Source organism: Canis lupus, chromosome 21 (assembly GCF_011100685.1).
Source record: "Canis lupus familiaris isolate Mischka breed German Shepherd chromosome 21, alternate assembly UU_Cfam_GSD_1.0, whole genome shotgun sequence".
NCBI lineage: Eukaryota > Metazoa > Chordata > Mammalia > Carnivora > Canidae > Canis > Canis lupus.
The window spans coordinates 37,587,947-37,610,998 of NC_049242.1; the positions used below are offsets into that span (position 1 = coordinate 37,587,947).

The 23,052-nt window shown below is 49.1% G+C and overlaps 1 protein-coding gene across 1 annotated transcript in view; it reads left to right on the forward strand.

Moving 5' to 3' along the window:
* SPON1 (spondin 1) overlaps nucleotides 1-23,052 on the forward strand; it is a 251,437-nt gene that overhangs the window by 202,610 nt on the left and 25,775 nt on the right. The window contains 1 exon segment of the mRNA XM_038569110.1: nucleotides 22,405-22,469. Coding sequence (XP_038425038.1) covers nucleotides 22,405-22,469 — 65 coding nt within the window.

Here is a 23,052-nt window from a genome sequence, read left to right on the forward strand (position 1 = left end):
TTTTTTTTTTTTTTTTGCCCTGTCATAATTGCCCAGTTACAGGTGAAGTTGAAATGGACTCTGTCTGTTGACCATTTGGGTAGAATATTTTGTTTTGTGAATCCTGGATGGCGAAGGACTAGATTCTGCTCTGGGCTGTGGAAAAGGAACAAAGCAGTCAGTGGGTTAGGTGGGAGCTGAGCACGGCCTTAGCAAAGGAAGAATTGGGCCCTATTCTGGAACTTTCCATGAGCTGTTGCTGCCTTCCGGCTCTTTTCATGCTGGGTGGGTGCAGAAAGCCACGCTGCTCCCCAGCCTGTCCCACACCCACTGCCACCTAAGCTGGCAGCCATTCATCTAGCTCCCTTAGAAGAACCAGAATAAATATAGATTTCTTCTTCCACACGTTAACTTATGGGACCTTCCTGTTTCTTTCTCGCTGCCGGGCTCCTACCTGCTGCGGTCACATTCAACGTTATTGAAAAGCAGCAGGGAATTCCTCCTCGCTAGAAAACGCTGACAGTCAAGTTCAGGCTGTGAGGGGCAAGCCGTCCCCGGTGAGCCTCTCTCTCTAAGTGAGAGTGTAGACAGTAGTATTGGGCTATGGTGAGGGGCCCCCATCACGAGGAGAGCAACCCTCTCAGAGTTGAAGGAGGAAGAATGGGTGCAGAAGGAATGGTCCTGAGATCTGGTCATGAGTGGGGGATGGCCAGACTCCAGCCACTGCAACTAGGGTGTGTCCTCTAAAGTCATATGTTTGTTATAAAGCTGCCACCTGTTTGTATTGTCCTGTGGCCTGGCAGAGGGAAGATGCAGAGAGAAGGGAGTGGTCTTCATAGCCTCTTAGAAAGCAGGTGGTCAGAGAGAAGGAGTTGGTCGAGGTCTCCTGTGCAGGCCAAGGGAGTAGGTGCCATGACCCACAGGCATGATGCTTTGATCTACAACAGGGCTCCCCCATAATGGGGGTAAGCGCATTTGACTAAGAGAGCTCTGTGACTCTGTCCATTAAAGCCATCAGTTCCACTCTGTGCTCCCCAGGCAACCACACTTAAGATTATAGCTTCTCAAAAAGGCTTTGCTACACCAGGAGGCTGTGCCACCCAGCACTCATGGGTTTACATAAACCTTGCGTCGTTTCTGTATTTCTCACCGTTGGGTACATCTTCTACATCTTGAGAGTTTGGGTAGCACGAGTCAGCCCTCTGACTGACCCCCTCTGCGCACAGTGCAGCCAACATCCTAGGTGACACAGCTCTTGAACTCAACTGTAGGAAGAGGATTTTTCTCCCCCATCTCCGTCTTCAGAGGGCCAGTGTTAAAATTAAATAAGAACCAGACTCTCTTCTTTTTTATTCTCAGTAAGGTGAATTTTTAAGTTGTTTTAAGCATGCCTTTGAAGTGATTTCACTCCCCAAATTTCTAATTTTTGTTCATTATGTATTTGAAAAGGATTTCAAATTACCTGGTGATAGAAAATGAAAACACGACAAGCTCTATACACTCTGACCTTAAAAATGTCTGTAATATAGCATCATAAAATATAACTAGAAATCATTTCAACATCACATTATAGATCTATGACTTAAAGGTAATTTCTGTCATTTGAATATGATGGTGAGCTGATGGCTGAATTGGATTCTTAGGATAAAAACAATTCATCCTGCATTAGGAGTTATTACTTTAATTGAATAATATCTGGATCATGCCAGTGGTGATAATGTTAATGTTATTACCCATTATCTTGGTGATGTTCACCCCACTGTTTCCAGAGAAAATATAGCCCATTAAATGGACAGAAGGATTAAAATAGAAAAAAAGCTGCAAGCTTTTCATGGCTCATTATGCCAAGGTCAGAACAAAGGAATAGCCCTGACCTTGAAATAGGACAAAGGACCTGGCCTGGCCTAAATGTTTGAAAGAATTGCAAGAGAAGTCCTTTCAGCCATGGCAGAGTGCCATGAGTTTCCTCAACCATATCTTTCTGAAAATTAACCATCATTCATTAATTCATTAATTCACTTACCCATTCATTCCCTCAACCAACTCATTCATTCAACCTACATAGTTTGTGTACCTTCACGAAACCACAAATGGTTCAGACCATTAAGAAACAAAGATGATTTGGTCAAGGAGGGAGGGTCAGGGCTTACAGAGAACTTTCTATATCTCCGACAACACAGTGGGAGCTTCCAAATAATATCCAATTTTTTCTTTGCTACAGCCCATGAGGTAGATAAAGTTACTATACCCATTTTATACCTAAAGAAACTGAGGGTCAGGTTGGTGAAATGACTTGCCCAAGGCCTTATGGCTAGAAAGGGAAAGAATCCGAATTCAGACCTAGGACCTGACTTATTTCAAGGTCTCAGCTGTTTTCACTACACTCAGAGTTTGGATTTAGGATATAAAGACATTTTTAAAATATTATGATGCAGGGTGATAAGTTATGCAAATGGAACACAGTAATGTGGAGCAGGACAACCGTGGTGGTGATAGCCAGATCCCCACTCTGGGCGGACTCATTGCCCTTCTGGGCAGTGAGAGATGTCTAGGTGGCCTGATGTGTCATGTAAAGCTCCCGTACATCCCTACCCCATGACAGCTCTCTTTCTACTTCTCAAACACCTGGTTTCCATGCCCGCCCCCTCATTGTCCCAAACAAAGGGCATTAATTCTTCCACACCCCATAGAACTCACAGCAAGAGGAGGGGTGAGGCTCTGCTTCATCTCCATCACCTCCTCTCACCTCACCTCCTAGATAGAACCATGCTCTTTTGAGGCTCGACACACCCACCCACCCCGCCTCTGTCCTCCTGGTCTCCATCTCCCAGCCTTCTGGTCACTCACAACCTTCACTGAAGATTTTAGCCCTGAGATCACTGTCTTCTCCAAACCAAGTCAGCAGTTTTCACTGGGACTGGGACCATGTCCAGCTGTTATGGGTGCTGGAATCCTGTGGGCCCCAGGAGGTTTTTTGTTGCCCCGTGAAGTAAGTCAGGAATTCAGAGGCAGGTGATACAATGGGCTAAGTCCAAATCAAAGAAGTAAGCCTGATAAAGCTTTATGGAAGTCCAAAAAAAATGCTTTCATGCCATTCATTTTCCCAGGGGAACATTCTACAGCCTATTTCTTGTTTAGGCCTTGTACCACTACCTCCATCATAACCCAGATCTCATCAAGCTGTGACAGGTTGACAGAGGCCTTATGTGAAGAGGCAGGAGATCTGTTTGGGAAATCTTTTTTTTTTTTTTAAGATTCTAATTATTTATTCATGAGAGACACAGAGAGAGAGGCAGAGACACAGACAGAGGGAGAAGCAGGCTCCATGCAGGGAGCCTGACGCAGGACTCAATCCCGGATCCTGGGATCACACCCTGAGCTGAAGGCAGACACTCAACTGCTGAGCCACCCAGGCATCCCAATCATCTTCTTTTTGAGGCATCTTAATACCTTGAGACACATAACAAAGTTTCCATTGACCTGAACCATTTTTCAGAATATTTTTAAGACTACAAATTCCTGTGCCCCACCCACAGATTCTCATTCAGTAGCTCCCAGGTGGGATTTGAACACAAGTAGACATAAAAAAGTCTTCAGCTGATTCTGAAGCACAGCCAGGTTGGGGAGCACTGGCATTTAGCCCCTGCCTATGGAATCTGGTTGCTCCCTACATCTTGACACCAGGTGAATGTAGTGAGTCCTTCCTCCCTCATGTTTGCCATCATGAAGCCAGAAAAATACCATCAGCCTCCAGCTTACGATTGTCATCCCCTTTCCCACCACCAGTGATAGGCTAGTAAGTGTTTAACCATTAGAAAGAAAGAAGAAAGAAAGAAGAAAGAAAGAAAGAAAGAAAGAAAGAAAGAAAGAAAGAAAGAAAGAAAGAAAGAAGAAAGAAAGAAAGAAAGAAAGAAAGAAAGAAAGAAAGAAAGAAAGAAAGAAGAAGAAGAAGAAAGAAAGAAGAAAAGAGAAAGAAGAAAGAAAGAAAGAAAGAAAGAAAGAAAGAAAGAAAGAAAGGCCTTGGTTTGTAGTGTTTGCCAATTTCTATCATGTAAATACTCCCACCATGGCCAATTGCAAGCTACTAACATGATGTCACTGAACAGAGTTGAGAAGAGGTGGCTCCAGTCAGCTCAGGTGAGCCAGATAAGTGAGCTCCCAACACCACAGTACCACCCACCCCTTTACTTGTCTCCAAAAAGCAAACCAGCTTCTGCCCAAGGAGTAGGGGTCTCACTCAGATCCTACAACACAACCTGGGCTTCTCAGAAGTCAAGCTACCCCCATTTTTTTTTAAGTTTGCAACATATTAAAAAGTGGAAGGAAATGCTATACTAAGGATTGACTAGTATATTGAGGTAATGCTATAACAAAAATATATATAAGACAATAAAATTGTGCCCATCTCAAGATCATTTACAAGATTTATACTTCACCAGAGGTGGGGTTGGCCAGGAGCAGGACGTGTTAAAAGATGTAAGATGCACTTCTTCATTCAGCCCTGTTTGGTGTATCTCTGTGACCTCTGGAATCATACCCGATTTTAATCTCAGGCTTTTGTGAACATGAAACTGAGCAGAAGGCCCCCCAATCCTGTGTCCACCCTTGCACCTCAACCTGCATTCCCTACCTCCCTGCCTCCCCACTCCTGAAATGTAGTTCACTGGACATAGTTTTCTCCCTCCTGCCTCTGTTCCTTGCCTCTCAAGAATTTCCAAAGCCAGGTGCCCTGTGTCAGGAAGGAAAAATGATTTTCCTCTACCCATTTAGGTTCTTGACTAAGACATTCCCACCCACCCCTGTAATAAAAGGAAGATTCACAAGAGTAAAAAAAAAAAAAAAAAAAAGATTTAATTACAGATATATTATGTCAAAAGGCAGCCGGGTCATTGAGGCTTGTAGGCCATCTTGAAGCTAAGGAAAGGAATAAGGGCCTGGGGCTTCATAGGGGAGGAAGACAAGCACAAGAAGGTGAGAAGAGGAAATATATGATAAACAAAATTTGCCCTGCAATGCAGATATGTCTCTTAGATGAAAATACGATCTCTAGTAATAGCTCTCTTGCTGGCACAGGTCCCCTCTCTAAATGTAATTTTCCCTTGCAAAAGGGTAACTTTTATTCTATTTTCAGTGCTTCTTCTGTGTCTGCAGTTTCTCAAAATAATCTTCGTGCCAAAGAGGCATATTTGGGGGTGGCATATTCTCTTACCCTTCACCTGCCACTGGACCTTATCCTGATGACAAAATGACCAAGTGTCGAGACTTAAACACAGCAAGGAAAGGTCAGGGAGTCCAGCTCCCTCCGCCTCGCGGAGGATCAGCAGTTAGTTACAAATGATGGGCTCTTTCATCTGGCTCCAGCCTGGCAAGGGATGTGGTGGCGAAGAATTCTGGGTTTCATTTTCCTTATTTCTCTGAGCTACTTCTGGCACGAACATTATAAGCAAATCAAGTTTTGATCAGTTGAAACCTATTTGAAGTCTATAAGAGCTGCTGCCCATTCATTCATTTATTAAACAAACTTGTCTTTATTATCTCCCAAATCCTGTGCTAGCCAGTGGGAAAGAGGGAGAGAGAGGTGAATGAGACACAACCCCCCACACTGAGGCACTCACACCTGGGTGGGGGGGATACATGCCTGTAAAAGGGTAACTACAGTTCAGTAAGGTGGATCCCATGACCAAGGTCAACATTGGGGTACCTTGGGGGCACCTGGGTGGCTCAGTGGTTGAGCGTCTGCCTCCAACTCAAGCCGTCATGCTAGGGTCCTGGGATCGAGTCCCACATCAGGGCTCCCCACAGGGAGCCTGCTTCTCCCTCTGCCTGTGTCTCTGCCTCTCTCTGTGTCTGTCATGAATAAATAAATAAAATCTTTAAAAAAAATTTGAGGTACCTTGGCTGCACAGAGGAGGGGCAGCTACGCCAAACCAAAGACTTAAGCAGCATCCTGAAAGATAAGGAGGCAATAGGTGGGTGAGAAAGAGCGAAGAGGCACCCTCGGGAGATCATGGCTTATGCAAAGGAACAGTAGCTTGTAAAAAGCATTTCTGGTTCAAGAAACTTCAGGTAGTTCAGTAGGGACGTGGGTATCCTAATGCTGATGCTTTGCCATCGGAGGACACCAAGCTCAGGTTCTGGCCCCTTTGCCTATTAGCCACATGCAGGGGACTGAATCTTTGGGTTTCTTCAAGCCTCATCCATAAACCCCACCTTAGAGGACTGTTGGCGTGCAGATGAGCTGAGGTGGAACCTCACACGGAGACCACAGCCAATACTTGGTGGCCGGGTTGGTGATGAAGGTGAAGGTGGTGGTGACGGGGATTATGGGAGGAGGGGAGGTGGGGGAAGGAGATACGAAGCTGGAGGGGCAGGCAGGCCCGAAGCATGAGCTTTGGGTTCCATGCTAAAAAATTCGGACATTATCCCTAAAGCCAAAGGAAGGAGTTCAAGAAGCGGAGTGGGCCGGTCCAATGTATGCTCTAGAAAGGTCCCCACGAGGGACTGGAGTGGGAGCAGGAGAGGAGCCCTGGAGGCAGGAGGCAGTTAGAAGGCCCAGGCACTCACGTGAGGGCGCAAGGTGTTGCCTGTGATTTCTCAGACTTCCTGAGCCAACTCCCCTCCCTCACAGCGGGGCCTGACCATGTAGAGGAATAGAGAATCCAGGCTCCTATTATCCTTGGAATTAGCTGCTTTGGTGATTCCACGTGTGTCACACTCAGGCATGGAAGTATGCTTTTTCAGTTTAAAATGGAAACAGTTTTAAAAAATAAATAAAATAAAATGGAAGCAGTAACAGTGGCGAGCTGTGGGTGGTGGGATTACAAGTTGACTCCATATTATTCTTTTTTGCCTATCTCAATTTTCTGAATGTTCCACAATGAGCATATTTTTGTAATAAGAAAAAAAATCCATCATAAAAATGTTTTCTAAAAAAAAAAAAAAAACCCAAACTACACATAGTTTCAATCAAAACAGCAATTCTTTCCTTACTACCTAAGTAGGGAAATGCTCAATTGAATTACAAATTGGGGGAAAATATTGTTGATAGGATCCAACCTCAAACTTTGAAGGTCTTTATTTTCTTCCTTTTGCTTTGAAAGATTGTACCAACGAAGACAGACCAGAGACATGTGAACAGTCTTGAGTTTGAAAAATCACAGTCATTTTTATTGTGATCTCTTCAAGCACAGATTCTCCCCATGATTTTTATTTCAGGAAGCTTCAAGTCCAGGAAAAGTACCCAGTAGTTAGAGGTGATTGGATTATTGATATTCTCTTTTTTAGAAAACCAACATCTCATCAAAGAGAAGTCCAAGTGACAATAGGCTCTCCGCCTGGGATGGAAAAATAAGGAATTGCTGGGAGGCCTTGGGTGAAATTTAGCGCAATTCAGTGGGAACTACACACAGGTCCAAGAACTGAAATTTTTCAGCTTTATGCTCCAAAACATGGAATAGTCATGCCTAGGTCACATGTCCATGGAGTCGCCTCAGACGGACATTTTATGTACCATTAGGCATCTTCTCAGAGGTAGCATCTCGATTACAATCTTCAACTTGAAATTTTTTTTAAAAAAAGGTAATTATAATGATAATGAAAAGAGTTCACATAGTTTTATGGTACAAAAAGTGTACTAGCATGTAATCCTCACAAGGGGCCTATGGGTTAACTCGAGTGTCCTTGTAGAGATGGAGACAAGGAGGCTCCAAGAAGCTGAGGCCACACAGCTGGAGGGACAGGACTCAGATCAGCTCTTGGGACTCGGTGCTATTCCTTCCTTTCCTCCCTTCTAATAACTGGTCTTAATTACCACATCTTCACTAGACCCACTGAGCGTCTGCGTTTCAGTTCAGGTCGTGATCCTGGGGTCCCAGGATCCAGTCCTGCATCAGGCTCCCTGCAGGAAGCCTGCTTCTCCCTCTGCCTGTGTCTCTGCTGCTGTCTCTGTGTCTCGTGAATAAATAAAATCTTAAAAAAAAAAAAAAAAGGGCAAGTAGGGTCTATAGGAAGAGTATGAGTTCCTAATACTGTTCCAACAAATTAGCACAGATTAAGTATTTTAAGACAGGATAAATATATTCCCTTTACATGTAGAGATCAGAACTCCAAAATGGGTCTTACAGGGCTAACATCAAGATGGGAGCCAGGCTGGTTCCTTCAGGAGGCTCCAGAAGGCTTTTTGCCTCTTCCAGAATGTCAGAGGCTGCCAGCATTCCATAGCTTGTGGCCTCATCACTCCAACCTCTGCTTCCATCCTCACGCTGCCTTCATCTTCTATAGTCAAACCTGCGCCTCCTTCTTACAAGGACACTTATATTGCAAGCCTCCTGAATAATCCAGGGTAGTCTCCCTATCTCGGGATCCTTAAAATAACATCTGCCAAGTCCTTCTGGTCATAAGGTAACATTCGCAGGTTCCAGGGATTAGAACATGGACATCTGGGGTGGGGGCACTGGTCAGCCTACCTTGGGGATATTTACTGAATGATCCTTGAGCGTAAAATTCCCTGAATTTAAATTTAGGTCATCGCTCTTTTGAGTTTTCTATTTTTAACCTTTCACTTTTGAGTGCCTTGGGACTTTCATGTCTGCTTGCTTGCTTGCTTGCTTGTACTCTGAAGCAAATTGAACTCTGACCCCCTGTCAGAAGTAACTTACCTAAAACGCCATCCTCCATGGACGCCGGGGTGGCTCAGTGGCTGAGCGTCTGCCTCTAGCTCAGGTCGTGATCCTGGGTTCCTGCGATCGAGTCCCACATCGGGTTCCCCTGCAGGGAGCCTGCTTCTCCCTCTGCCTGTGTCTCTGCCTCTCTCTCTCTGTGTGTGTCTCTCATGAATAAATAAGTAACATCTTTAAAAAATAAAAATATTAAAAATAAAAATAAAACTCCATCCTCCTGCTATCTTTCAAGGATGGTTGCAGACAGCAGGGCTTCTCCAGGCGGGGAGAAAGGTACATTCTCTCCTGGTTAAGCCTCTCCTGCCTGCTGCCATTTACTGAGCACTTACTGTGTGTCAGGAACTGTGCGAGCATTCTGCATTCCTTTGTAGCTCATTTATATCTTGCAGCAAGCCTGGAAGGTCATTATCATTAGACCGCTCTACAGAACGAGAAAATCAAGGCTCAAAGAATTAAATAACGCGTCTAAGGTTGCATGGTTAAGCCACAGAGCCTCTAAAACCCAAGCTCTTCGTACCAAGCTCTTGCAAAATTAGATCATTCCCAAACCCAAGTAATGTACGGACCTTTTTTAAAGGGCATGTGTAAGCTCACAAACCCCCAGGGTTGAGTTATAATTATTTTCATTATCATATTATTTAAATGTATGCAAAGATAACTGGATATTAACTCTTTATGCTTATAGCTCTCATATGACCATAAAAGCAAAATAAGGATAATAATACGAACACAAACTACAAACCTTTTAAAATGCTAATTAGGAACATTGCTCGAACATGGTGGGTGATGCTGTTTTGTTGAAATTGACGGCTCACAATCCAGATTTGATGCTGGCTGCCCTGACAGGGTCCTTCAGAGTTGGCTATGCCTGTCCCTTGGCCTAACTAACCTCTCCGACCACTGACAGCTCACGCATCATTTGATCTTAACCCGGCGAGAATGTCATTGATGTGCCAACTCTGGTTTTTGTTTTGTTTTGTTTTGTTTTTTCACTAACTGTAGCAGCTGGATTCTCTGGGCAGTGGGAAGAGTCCAGATTGGCATGCATGAAGTTAGGGAAAGCTCCTGGGAACCACACCTGGGGTGGCAAGGGGGTCGAGGGGGTAGGGAGGGCTGCTGCAGGCAGGGATGAGCAGAGGGAGAGGCTGAGCTATGTTGCAAACCCAAAGAAGGCCTCTGCCAACATCACACGAGGCGGTTTTATCCAGCCAATGCACTCCCCCCAAAAGAACTGACAACTGAGAGCCGCATTTCTGCAGCTTTCCCAGCAGCTGAAGAGGGATCTAGGCAGAGCATCACGGTCCACAGTAAAGTTGTACAGAGCGGCAGTGGGATGAACACGAACACATCCTGGCTGCTGAAATTGCCTGGCACTGCTAGGTGATGTGATCTTCAAATAAAGAGAAAAATTGGGGAGAATAAAAGCTTTCATTTACTGGACATTCAGTATATTTGACTAAGCACCTACTATGAGATGGGTGCTTTGCTGGATACCTCTGGTGGGAAAGACACGCAAGTGAACAAATAATCATGCAAATAATAATAATGCCACATGGTTGAGATGATGGAAAAAGACAATCTGGGGGCATCAGAGATGGAATGGAAGATGTTGGACAAAGGGTCCAAAGTTACAGTGATGTAGGATGACGAGGTCTAGAGATCTAACGTCCAGCACCATGACTATGTTTAAAATACTGTATCGGGGGGCACCTGGGTAGCTCAGTCAGGTAAGCATCTGACCCTGGATTTTGGCTCAGGTCGTGATCTCAGGGTTGGGAGATGGAGCCCCACATCCAACCTCATGCTCCGAGGGGACTCTGCTTGAGATTATCCCTCTCTCTCTCTGCCCCTCCACACACACACTGGTGCTCCCTCTCTCTCCCTCTCAAATAAATAAATCCTTAAAAAATAACAATAAATAAGATAAAATATTGTATTTTATACCAGAAATTTGCTAAGAGAGTAGATTTCTAGTGCTTTTACCACACACAAAAAAAGGTGAAGAGATGAATAAGTGAATGAGCTTGAGAGCAGTAGCCATGTTACTATGTGCAGGCATGCCTCGTTTTATTGCACTTCACTTTACTGTGCTTCCCAGAAACTGTTTTTTTGTTTTTTTTTTTAACAAATTGAAGGTTTGGGGCAGCCCTGCATTGAGCAACTCTTTCAGCATCACTTTTCCAGTGGCAATTGCTCACCTTGTGTCTCTGTGTCACTTTTGGGTCAGTCTCTTTTTGGTAACTTTTTGGTCATTCTCTCCAAACGTTTTCACTACAATTATGTCTGTTAGGGTGATCAGTGATTGTGACTCTCGGGAAGCTCAGAGGATGGTTAGCATTTTGGGGCAATAAATTATGTTTTGATTTTGCACATTGTTGGGTTTTTTTTTGGACATAATTCCATTGCACCCTTACCAGACTTCAGTGTGGTGTAAACATAACTTTTATATGCACTGGGAAAGCAAAAACTTCATCTGACCCCCCCTTATTGTGATATTGGCTTTATTGCAGTGGTCTGGGACTGAACCCACGGCATCTCCAGGGTCGGCCTGTATATATATGTCAAAACAGGGTGTCGTACACCTTAAATATATAAGTTTCTACTCAAAAAGAATTAGGCCTTTCAGAGGAAGAGTTGCTTGAGGGGACAGAGATAAGTGGCTACAAGTGGACAGTTACACAGAAGGAAGGGAGGTGGAGACGTGGGGGTGTAACTAGGTAATCTCAGCTATCGTCCTGGCCATCCTCCTGGCCCTTCCCTTACCCCATCTCCCTCAATCCTCGGGTATTATTATTCATCTACTTTGCCCACAAGAGCTGGGACTGTGTCACCTGTCCACTGCCCTATGCCCTGTGCCCAACATAGTCTCTGACCCATAAAAGGAGCTCACTAAATCCGTGTTTTATGCATGTGGAATCTGCTCAGAGAGGACAAGCGATTTCCCCCAATGTACGTAAGTATGTAAGTGGCTGAGCCAAGACGTGAACCACGCTGCTCTTTAACTCCTGTCCGGGGGCCAGGAGCTGGTCTTCACAGGCAGGGAAACTGCCCTTACCATGGGAAGCCTGGCAGAGGCCAGCTCTTACATCCCCGAGGTAGGGACACCCCTCTAGTGTCAGCCGCAAGGCACAGCCTCGCCTGTTACCTCCCCAGTGTCCCTGAACCTCTGTGATGACATGGGACGGGCCGCCCAGAGGTTCTCAGGAATGAGAAGGGTTAAGGTTTTACAGCTTATTGAAGCTGTTCCTTTGCATTTAAATAGCACTATTTAAGAAAGCAGCCTTTCTGGAACCTTATTTGATGCTAACGGGGCTGAGCACGCACCTTAAGGCACACCTATTTCTCCACCGACCAGGTCATTTGCAGCTTCATTACTTAATAATCTGAAAGCTTTTTCTGGAAATCAGTGGATGAAGGGAGACGAAGTGAAATGTTATGATATTTAAGGACCCAACAAAACAAGCTGACAGGGTGGTACCCGAAGCTTCTACCTTGCTCTCTATTTTAGAAGTCCTCTAAATTTTAGAGATCATCTCATTAGTGACATAGCTCTTTTAATGATGAACCCAAAGACCATGGAGCAGTGTAAAAACACACACATGTATGCTTTTGTATCTTTTTTTTACTTTGCTCTATAGTATTTTATTTTGTTTTGTCTTGTTTATTTTAGGGAGAGAGAAACACGTGTGGGCAGGGGGGAGAGGGAGAGGAAGAGAGTCTTAAGCAGACTCTGCGCTGAGCATGGGGCCAATGCCAGGCTTGATCTCACGGCCCTGAGATCTCAACCTGAACTGAAACCAAGAGTCAGGGGATCCCTGGGTGGCTCAGCAGTTTAGCGCCTGCCTTCAGCCCAGGGCGTGATCCTGGAGACCCGGGATCGAGTCCCATGTCGGGCTCCCTGCATGGAGCCTGCTTCTCCCTCTGCCTGTCTCTTCCTCTCTCTGTGTGTGTTTCTCTCATGAATAAATAAATTAAATATTTTTAAAAAAAGAAACCAAGAGTCAGTCCCTTAACTGACAATGCTACCTAGACACCCCTGCTCTGTGGTCTTTGAAGTCATCATTAAAGCAGCTATATCACAAATAAGATCATCTCTGAAATATAGTAAATTAGAAAGCAGGATACAGACAATTTGTGTAATCATCTATTTGTATAATAATCTAGCTACTATTGTGCAAAGAAATGGTAAGGGTAAAGAAAATGTGTGTGTGTGTGTGTGTGTGTGTGTGGCAGCTCAGATTTCAACTCTGTGATGAAAACATACAAATGTAACGATGAATTGATAGTAGCTGCTGGTAGGGATGGTGGAATAATGGATATTTCTTTTTTGCATCTCTCACACACACCCTCTCTTTTTCTAACATCCTATAATATGGTTATGTTGGGTTTCTTTTTTATTTTAAAGACCTTATTTTAATAGGTGAGGTCATTCTCCTGGGACAGAGTACCTACCTGTCCCTGCTCACATGCACTGGCATGAATGTCAGAACACCCGAGCAGTTTGGGGGGGATGGGGGGCCTGCCCAGCGCCCTCACCTCCCCACCTCCCCACTTCTGCAAGCCCACACCTTTGCAGTCCCCAGAGCGCCCATGGGAGCCTGGCACGGGGTAGCTGCGGTCGTGCAGGTGGGCCTCCCGCTGGGGAAGGCAGGCTTGGCTTCCAGCTTGTTTGGGGCTCTGTCTGCAGCCACTGCGGTGCAGGCCCCCCCATCCGCTGCCCCCGCCAGCCCTGGCCCCCCTCCCGGATCTGCTGCTCCCCCATCATCTGCCCTCCCTGAGCCTCTGCCTCCCCATCCACTGCCACCCCCAGCCATTGCCCCCCCCCCGAGCTGCTGGCCCACCCCAGATCCGCTGCCCCCCAGCCGCTGCTCTCCCCAGCCACTGTCCCCCCCAGCCTCTGCTCGCCCATCCACTGTCCCCCATCCTCTGTTCCCCCCAGCCGCTACTTCCCCCAGCCGCTGTCCCCCCTGAGCTGCTGTCCCCCATCCTCTGTCCCCCCAGCCGCTGCTCCCCCAGCTGCTGTCCCCCCCAGCCACTGTCCCCCCCAGCTGCTGTCCCCCATCCTCTGTCCCCCCAGCCGCTGCTCCCCCAGCTGCTGTCCCCCATCCTCTGCCCCCCACGCCCGTAGCCTCGGCTCACCAGCGGCTGCCACTGCACCAGCCCTTGCTCTTCCCTCCTGCAGCTCGGGTGGGGCCGCGCCTCCACCGGATCGGGATCAGGACCCCACTCCGGGAAGTGCGCCCCCTCGCCCCGCAGCAGCAGCCTCTCTTTCTGGAGGAGGTTATACCTTCCACATCACACGTGCCTGAGTGTCACTCACCTTTTAAAGAGTGACCACGTGGCCCTGCTGCTCCTGCCCTGCTCCGGGCCTCCGCCCACCTCACCGCCCAGCTTTCCCAACCCTGCCTCGGTTTTGCATTTTCAGCAAATGACGGGCGGGGCAGCGGTGGCAGCAGCGAGCAAGTAGGGGAGAGTAGCGGTGGGGCAGCAGGGGGGCAGGGGAGGGGACAGTGGGGACGGCAGGAGGACGGGGGTCGGCAGGGGACAGTGGGGACAGCAGGGGACAGCGGGGATGGCAGGGGCAGCAGGGGACCAGGAATGTAGTAGGGGCACGGGGCGGGGGCAGCACAAGGGCTTCGCAGATGTGCCCTGGGGCACATCCTAGTGCCTCCCGCCTCTCTAGCTGTCCTGCGTTAGGCTCTCTGCTGTCCCCGCCACCTCTGTCCTCCCAGTCCCCAGGTTCTCTGTCCTGTGACTATGCTACCTATACACCGAGGGCTTTCAAATTTCTATCTCCAGCTTGGACGTGTCCCTTGAACTCCAGCCTCATCTATCCAGCCGCCGCCAAGACACCCCCCCTTGGAGTCATCCTTGACCCCTCTGTTTCACACCCCCATCCGTCAGCAGGTCCTTTGGCGTCTCCCTCTAAAATAATGCCCTGCAGCCGCTGTCTCCCGAGATCCCATCGCTCTCCCCTGCTCCAGTGCCCCCCCCCCGCCCCACTAGCGGTTACCCTCCCGCGGCAGCAGGCAGCGGGGCCCTCTGGGCACGTGCGTCGGGTCACACTGTCCTGATTGCAGACCCTGCGGTGGCATCCTGGTCCCACGGCGCTCACAAGGGCCCTCAGACCCCGGGGAGGGCCACGCGGGCCACAGGCTTCCTCTAGCTTGTCACTGATCAGTCACCTGATGGACTCACCCGCTGGCCGTCCCTCGGGCGTCCCCTGCACACGCCTGCAAACCAAGCTGGTGCCGGGTGCAGGGAAGACACCGTCCCCACCCCTGCTCTACCGCCCGCCTCTGGGACCAGACCCGGCCAGGAGCTGTCCTCAGAGGAAGGGGGGGTGGGGGAGACAGGCAGGGCCCGAGGGGCGCCCAGTGCTGTGCCTTGAAGAGCTCTGCGGGGCTCCCCCAGGACGGGCGGGGCGCTGCCCTTCAGGTCCGGTCTCCAGCCCCACGCGGGGCCTCCCTGGCAGGTCCTGCCCCGCGTGTGGTCGGGAGCTCGCCCGGCCCGGCCCCCTTGCTACTTAGTTTTCCCGATCGCTGGAGACAGGGGGGCAGGGGGGCAGGGGGGCAGGGGGGCAGGGGGCCTGGGCAGCAGGTCGAGAGGGCCGGGTGGGCTGGAGAGACAGGCCGCCCCCCTGGCCCCCAGCTCCCTCCCTCCCGGGGCCGACTCGCAGGAGCATCACAAAGGACAAAATGAAAAAGTCCGGAAAAGGAGGTGAAAGCCAGGATTGACACTCCGGTCACCAAAGGACAAGCTAAGTCGATGCCTGCGGCCGCTGGAAGCACACGGAAGGGAGGCCGGGCTCTCGGGTCGCGGGTGACGCGCGTCCTCACCCGCCAGGTCACCCGCCAGGTCACCCGCGGGCCGAGGAGCGGTGGCGCGGCCGGGCTCTGCCGGGCTCTGGTCTCCCGCTCCGGGAATGCCACGCACTGGCACAGAACCGTCTCGCGGGAAAATTGTCATCTCCGGGCATGATGCAATTTCCCCATCGGAATTGCAGGCTATGTTTGACAAGAACTAAAAAGAAATGGAATTTGAAATGCTTCTGTGCAACCACAGCATCTTCTGGCGGGTCTGTTAATGGGCTTCAGAGACCTTCTCTGGCTTTGAAATAGCTGGTCAGGCGGGGCCTGCGATGCTTCCCGGGGATGAGGCGTCCTGTGGCCCTTACGGCCGCCGGCCCGTGTCCCTGGGGGTCCCCCCGAGGCCGACCCAGAACTCCCGGGCGCAGGCCAGGGTTCCTAGAGCGGCCCCTGCGTCCTGGCCCTTCCCTCTCCCTCCAGCTCAGGCAGTTCCAGCAGAGCTGGGTGCCTGGCACCCCGCACCGCCCGCCAGCGCCCGCCAGCTCAGGGCTGAGATCTCTGAGGCTCGCTTGACCCGGGCTGACCGAGGCCTGGGGGGACGCCGGCCCTTCCTGTTCCAGCCTCTCGGTCATTCTACAGATATTGCTTGGGCAGGCTCCAAGCACGTCCTAAATACTGATAGTTCCGCACGGAGCAAAACAGACGAAAGCCCTTGCCCACAGGGGGCCCCTGTCTAGTGGGGAGAGACAGACCGTAAAAAGTAAATAAGCAGGGGCACCAGGGTGGCTCCGTTGGTCAACTGTCTGACCCTTCCTTTTGGCTCAGGTCATGATCTCTGGGTCATGAGACTGAGCCCCGCATGGGACTCCACACTGAACGTGGAGCTTGCTTAGGATTCTCTCTCTCCATCTCCCCCTCCCACTGCTCACACTCTTTTTCTCTCTCTCTCTCTCTCAATCAATCAATCAATAAGCAAGCAAAATCCACAGTATATTGGACAGTGATCCAATGTGATGAGGAAAACATAATCAGATAGTGATGGGGGCATGCTGGGTTGAGGAGCCAGCAAGGGTTTGCTTTTTTTGGGGGGGGGGGGAGAGAAGAGAGAGCATGCTCTCAAGCTAGGGGTGATGGACAGTGGTGAGCTCACAAATACATTTTAGAAGTGGAGTTGATGGGATGGCGGGAAGTAGAAGGATAGCCCTGCTACTGAGTGGGCTGAGAACGGGGGCGGCCAGGCTAGGAGAGAGTTTGGTTTCAGACATGTTGAGGTTGAGACACCAACTCGTGTCCAGATGAAGAGGTTAAACAGTTGATATAGAAGGCAGAAGATTGAACTTCAGTCGCCATCGCTGTATATAGAGCGGTATTTTAAGGCCTGAGACAAGCTGAAATGACGGCAACGTGGAAGAGGATCAAGGGCTTGAACCCGGCTGGATGGAGAAGCATCCCCAAGGCTAGTGGTCAGTGGGGTGAGGAGAGATGGAGAGGCAGCAGGTGCCAGAGCCAGGTAGAAAGTGCTTCAAGGCAGAGGGAGTGACCAACTGTGTCGAACGCTGCTGAGGAGTCACGGAAGCTAGGAGCTGGGCACCATACCGCTTGGCAGTGGTGAGGTCACTCGTGATCTTGACCATAGCAGCATCGAGGAGGGAGGCATCTCAGTGACTTCATCTGAAAAATGGGAACCATTTGCCTGCCTGCCTCAGAGTTCTGCAGCGTAGACCACATGAGACCACGGGCAAGCCATAGCGCACCATCAATATGAACCATCTGTTTTTATTTATGACCCAATAAACCCAGAGCCTGTCGAAACCATGGGAAACTATGACGTTGGGCACAATTGATTTTAAAGATGCTTATAGCTCCATTATCACCTCATAAAATGGCTCATTTCCTACTGCTCATCACCAGGACACCCACCAAGGGATGAAAGAGTTCCCTTTAGACATGGAAGCCATCACGGTTGATATTTTTTATGGGTGGTAAGTGGGAATTCTGGGAAAGGAGACAAGCAAATAATGGAGCCAAGCACCGTTCGCCAGAGTCTTTACATGAGATGCCAGGCACAGCCCTCACGGAGGGGTCTGGGTGACCCTGTGCCTCAAGGCAAGGGTCTTAGGAGAAAACTGTGGACCAGGGGCAGCCATGCTCTTGCTGAAAAACGAGCATTGTTGTTATTATTGTTGTTTCTACTTGCTTTGATCGCTTTCCCCTCTGACTATGGATTGCACCCCACTTCTCTTCCTGCAGGGAGGAGGCAGGTTGTCCAGGCTGACCCCCAGATTGTAGGTCTAGGGTAGACATGCTCCGTGCTGCCCGCAGACAAAGGGGGCCTTAGGATGAGGAAAGAGGTTGTGGTTCAGGACCGGGAGGTGAAGGTTCGGGTAGACCCAGGCACCGAGACCAGAGAGGAGGTGAGGAACAAGGCCGGGAGGCGGTGACACACTCTGGCCCTTCACTGTGGGCAGGGCTGAGATGCCCAGAGCCCCCCCTGTGTTGAGTGCTGGCTCTGGAGAGCCTGGGAGGGTCAGTGTTGGGTGAAGTTGATTCTAACACCAGCCCCCACCCAATCCCCGCGGACCCACATTCTTACTCTCTGCTCTGCTCAGCCTTGGCATCTCCTAATACCGATGTGATTTCCGCCTCCAACCCATCCCAGGCCTGTATTCACCCCACGTGGCCCTCCTTCCTCCAGCCTGCGGCCTCTTGGGGGCTGTGTGCTTCCCATTTGGTGTCAGTAGCTATGAAGTCTGCGTACAGCTGCATCTTCACAGTATATTTACCAAAAGCAAAATGAAAAACTCATCTCCATGAAGATGGACATGAGTGACCTGTGGCTTCTTTGGGGCTTTTTATTTTAATTGGCATATTTTGGAAAAGTGCTAATGTCATCGAGAAGAGGCATGAACTGTGAATACCCTGAAATACTTGGTTTGAAAGAGTCCTATGGGAGATGTATAAGGGCTCTAAGGATTCTTGGAAGATCCTTTCTGTGCCTTAGAGACTTGTTAAAACAGCTTTTCATTTAGGTCTAAAGTTTGGATTGCTTACTCTGACTTTAAGTCCTTCATTCTCCAGAATGGAAGATGCCCTGCCCCCCCAGCGGCCCCATCCAAGACTCAACCCAGCTCCATAAACCTCCCATCATATGCTCCCTGAGCCTCAGCGCTTGGCGTTAAGTCAGGGAGTGTTCTCCCGAGGCTTTGTGGGTTTGTAGATGCAACTGTGTGCTTCACAATCTGTGCTCAAGCAGTGCAAATTGATTCTAATACCATCTTGGCCTGAATGTAAATGAGAGTAAGACGAGTAGCTAATATGTGCTTATTCGGGCACTGTATTAGCACAGTATGTGAACTATGTCATTTTATCCCCCAACAACCCCACGTGGTAGAGACTCTTTTTTTTTTTTTTTTTAAGATTTATTTATTTTAGAGAGGGGGGCAGGAGCAGAGGGAGAGAAAGAATCTCAGCAGACTCCCCCTGAACGCAGAGCCCAACACAGGGCTCGATCTCACAACCCCGAGATCACAACCTGAGCCAGAACCAAGAGTCGGATGCATATGCCACCCAGGTGCCCCCGTAGAGATTCTTTTTAAATCCCACTTCACAGATGAGAAAGCTAAGAGAGGTCAAGAGACTTCCCAGAGGACACAGCGCTAGCTAATGGTACAGTCCAGATTGGAACTCAGGTGTGATTCTAGAGCCTGTGCTCTCAAACACACTACTCTCCTGCCGGCTGGTTCAGTAAATACTAAAAAGTTTGATAGTATTCAGTGTGCCCAAAATTGTGGCAACATGGGCACATTCTTGTGGGGGGTGAAAATGGGCACAGATTTTTGGAGCACAATTTGGTAGGTCCTACCAAAATTACAAATTTGCTTCATCTTTTCAGCATTCCTGGCAATCTATAACACAGGAAACCTTGGGTTGGTAAACAAATGTATATGCAAGTGTTCATCATAGCATCATGTATGGAAACAAATGTCCACCAAAAATGCTGGTTAAGTGAATTACAGACTATCCGTGCTATGGAATCCGACATATACATCAAAGGCTTTGCTTTTCCAACAATTTGCTGAGTATCCATAGCACTGGAGATGGCCATGAACAAGCAAGCCAGACATTCTCCAATCCTGCAGAATTTAGGTTCTACCAAAGAATTTCAATGCTTCAAAAATTATTAGCTTTTTAAGTAATCTTTCCGTCATGCTCCTACATTCTCATTTGATTGAATAACACAAATGATCATAAACAAGTAGATGCAGATGGCATGCAACCATGAGATGAAACAATTTACAGCAAGAAGCTGTTCTAATGCCCGCACACGAGGATCCACCATCCCTGGAGCCTCCGTAGCTCTAAAAATTACAGGTGGAAAAAAATTAAAGATAAGAAAATAAAAATTACAGGTGGAATTTCATCACCGTAAGTAAACAGCAATGGAAGGCCCAAACAATTTTTTGTTGAGTTATATACTGCAAAAGTGAAATCAATATGTCATTAGCTGGGACCTGAAAGCCAAGTTTTAATTATCATGCAAGGTAAATCTGTAGGGCCAGCTAGCTTGGTGGCCGTCTTAACTCCACCCACATGGATTTCACTTCTTAGTAAAGTTGTTCTTCAACGGCAAAGGGATTGTCATCAGACACTATCTCGTTACTTGGATCTCATATCTCGGGTTTCTCTTTTATACGTCTTGACTTGGTTTACCATAATTTGAAGATCTCCAACACTAAAATGCAACAAAAGGATTGCAATGATGTAGTGTCCACTGACGTGGAAAGTTCCCGATGATATATTAAGGGAAAAATTTTAAATCATGGTGCAGAATAAGATATTCGGTATGATGCAGTTTTTGAGCTCTGTCTAATGTACACACACACACACACACACACACACACACACACGTAGTTGCATATGCATAGTAAAAGGTCTGGAACAGTACACACTAAACTATAACATTCTGGAGAAGGAGGCGGGAGGCAGGGAAGATGCTAGGGTGGAATGCGCTCAGCATTCACATTGTGTGCTTCTGGGATGCTAAATTTGTCTACGGTAAGCATGTACAGTTCTGCTTATGCAATATTCTGTATATGTAAAAGCAAAGGGGAAGAAGTACAGCAGGGCTAGATGACGAAGGCCATGTAGGAAGACTCGGGCGTTAAGAAAGTATCGTGGAAGTTGTGGGCTAAGGGAGGGGATGGGGGTGGTCGGACTTGCAGCAACGTGGAGGGTGCACTGCGGGGAGCAAGAAGGCGTGCAGGCCGTGGAAGGGCTCAGGACTTGCAGACAGTGAGCGCGGTGGATCTTGGAGCCCGACCTGGGAGGGGCGGGAGATGCAGTGGAGGCATGAGGTGGATGTGCTTTCAACCTCCAGGGCCAGGGGCGGCGCTCAGCCAGGGACACCGACCTCGGAGATGATGCAGGGAACCAGGTCACGGGAGGTCCAGCGCTGGCATTCGGAGATGCGTTGGGTCTCACGTGAGACTTCACGCTAGACAACCTCTCGCAGCCACTCACCAGATACTTAGGAGAAATGAGTGAGGGATACATTCCCAACGACTAAGCAAGTCTCCCATGAGACATGGAAAGCACCCAGTTGGGACTTCGGAATGAGCTCCTTGCAGCCATGTGAATGTGGGGGTGTCCTTGCATCCAAAGATTCTTCCCTCTGACCGGAAGAGGGAATAATCAGGGAAGCCTGAGCTCAAGAGGCCATTGTCTCTGCCAGCTTGTCCCCAAGACCATCTGTGGGTGCCCAGGCTGAGCTGGATCCAGCTGAGCTCCTGTCCTCCTGACGCCCCACCACCCAATGGGATGCAGGCGAGGTGCTCCAGAAGGCTTTTTATAATCCTTGGGCCTGAGCCCGGGGACACCTCTGACCTCCTTCCAGTTTCCTTAGGGCTGTGAGGTCTTCTGGGCATGGTACCCACCAATTAAGAAGTTCACCAGTTCCCCCTCAGTATGTTCTAGGCACTTAGGCCAGCCCTGGCTGTAAAGATGAGGGCGGAGCTGTGAGTAAGCCAGCCAAGCAAGTCTCTGCCCCCCTGAACTCAGGGGCCTGTTCGTCGGCACCAAAGTTCTCCCTTCCTCCGTCAGTGATATTCTAGGCTTTTCTGGGCACTGTGGATAGTGGTATCTGAGTACCACTGGGCCCAGCCAGGGAGAGGGGAGATCCAGGACGAGCTGAATCCACTCCAGGGAAGCCAAATTTGGGCCTGTGGAAGTCTTAGGCCTTGAAAAGATTATGCTCCTTCTCTGACCCAACGTATAATTGAAAATAAAAACCAAACTGCAAAGTTAAGCAAAATCAACAAAGTTCTGATTTTTGCCCCCTGATGACTAACTTAATGCTTTCCTTCAAAATGTTATCACATTCTTCCTCAAATAACTATTTTAAGTGCCCATGCTACACACTGTCCAAAGCAGAATAGAGCAGAATAATATGAGTGGCACAAGGGGTGTTGGCCACAGACTTTGTTCTGACCTCCTGGTCCAGGGGAGTCTGACCAGGTGCGTGGGTCTCAACAGCCGGTGAGGCAGCTCCTCACATAGCCAATGCCTGAACACGGAATGCATGACCTGCCCTCCAGGCTGGGCACAATCTAGAAGCCTGGCCATCCAAAGCAGAGTCCGGGTCACAGCCCTGGCTACAGTAGGGAAGCGGAGGACTGAGCTAGAAACCAAAGCGTGGCTCAGTGGGCCCAACAGAGTGCAGCACACACCAGTCACGGTGGCCCTGCAGCCCTTCCCCTGGGATTGGCGAGGTCCTAGGGCTTCCCTACCCTGGGGAGGGATGGCTCCACACCTGGGCAGGTAAAGCCTCAGCAGCAGGTAAGGGAGTGGGGATGGACGGTGTCACCATGTCAAACCTCTCTTGTTCCCGGGAGCCTGGCTCCCTTCACTAAATATCTGTGGTCCTTTTTTTTTTTTTGCAGAGTGATGAGGTCCTCACCGTCATCAAAGCCAAAGCTCAGTGGCCAGCCTGGCAGCCTCTCAATGTGTAAGTAGCAAACAGACCCCAGCCATGCCCTTCCATCCACCGGCTTCTTGGACACCTCTGTGTAGATGGCGCACATGGACCTACCTTGAACTCTCTTATCCAAAATGGAACCCATCACTAAGCCCTGTGGACCCTGCCCTCTTGATATCTCACAAATCAGTCTGGCCATCCTCCCACTGTTAGTGCCAACCAGCGTGCTCTCACCTGGACCGCTTCAACTCTGCCCTCTTCGGTGCTTTCTCCCATCTGATCCCACATGATGCCGTCATTGGAGTGATCTTTTAAGAATCCAAATCTGATTGTGTCCTCCTCTCCAGAGAATCCCCTCGTGACCTCCCTTAGTCTCCAGGATCATTTTATGAGGCCACCGTGAGCCCAACCTACCCCAGCCCCTGCCTCCTTTTGCTTAGGGCTCATGTCTTGCCTCTCCCGACTCCACAGCTCACTCCGGCTGCCCTGAATCCTGTGCACTTCCTTGAGTGAGCTCTAGTTTCACTCATCCTTTAAGGATGCAAGATCTGGAGCAAAGTTCTTGCCAGCCACGTGGACATGGTTTAGGAAGAATGGCTTGGCTGTCCCTTCT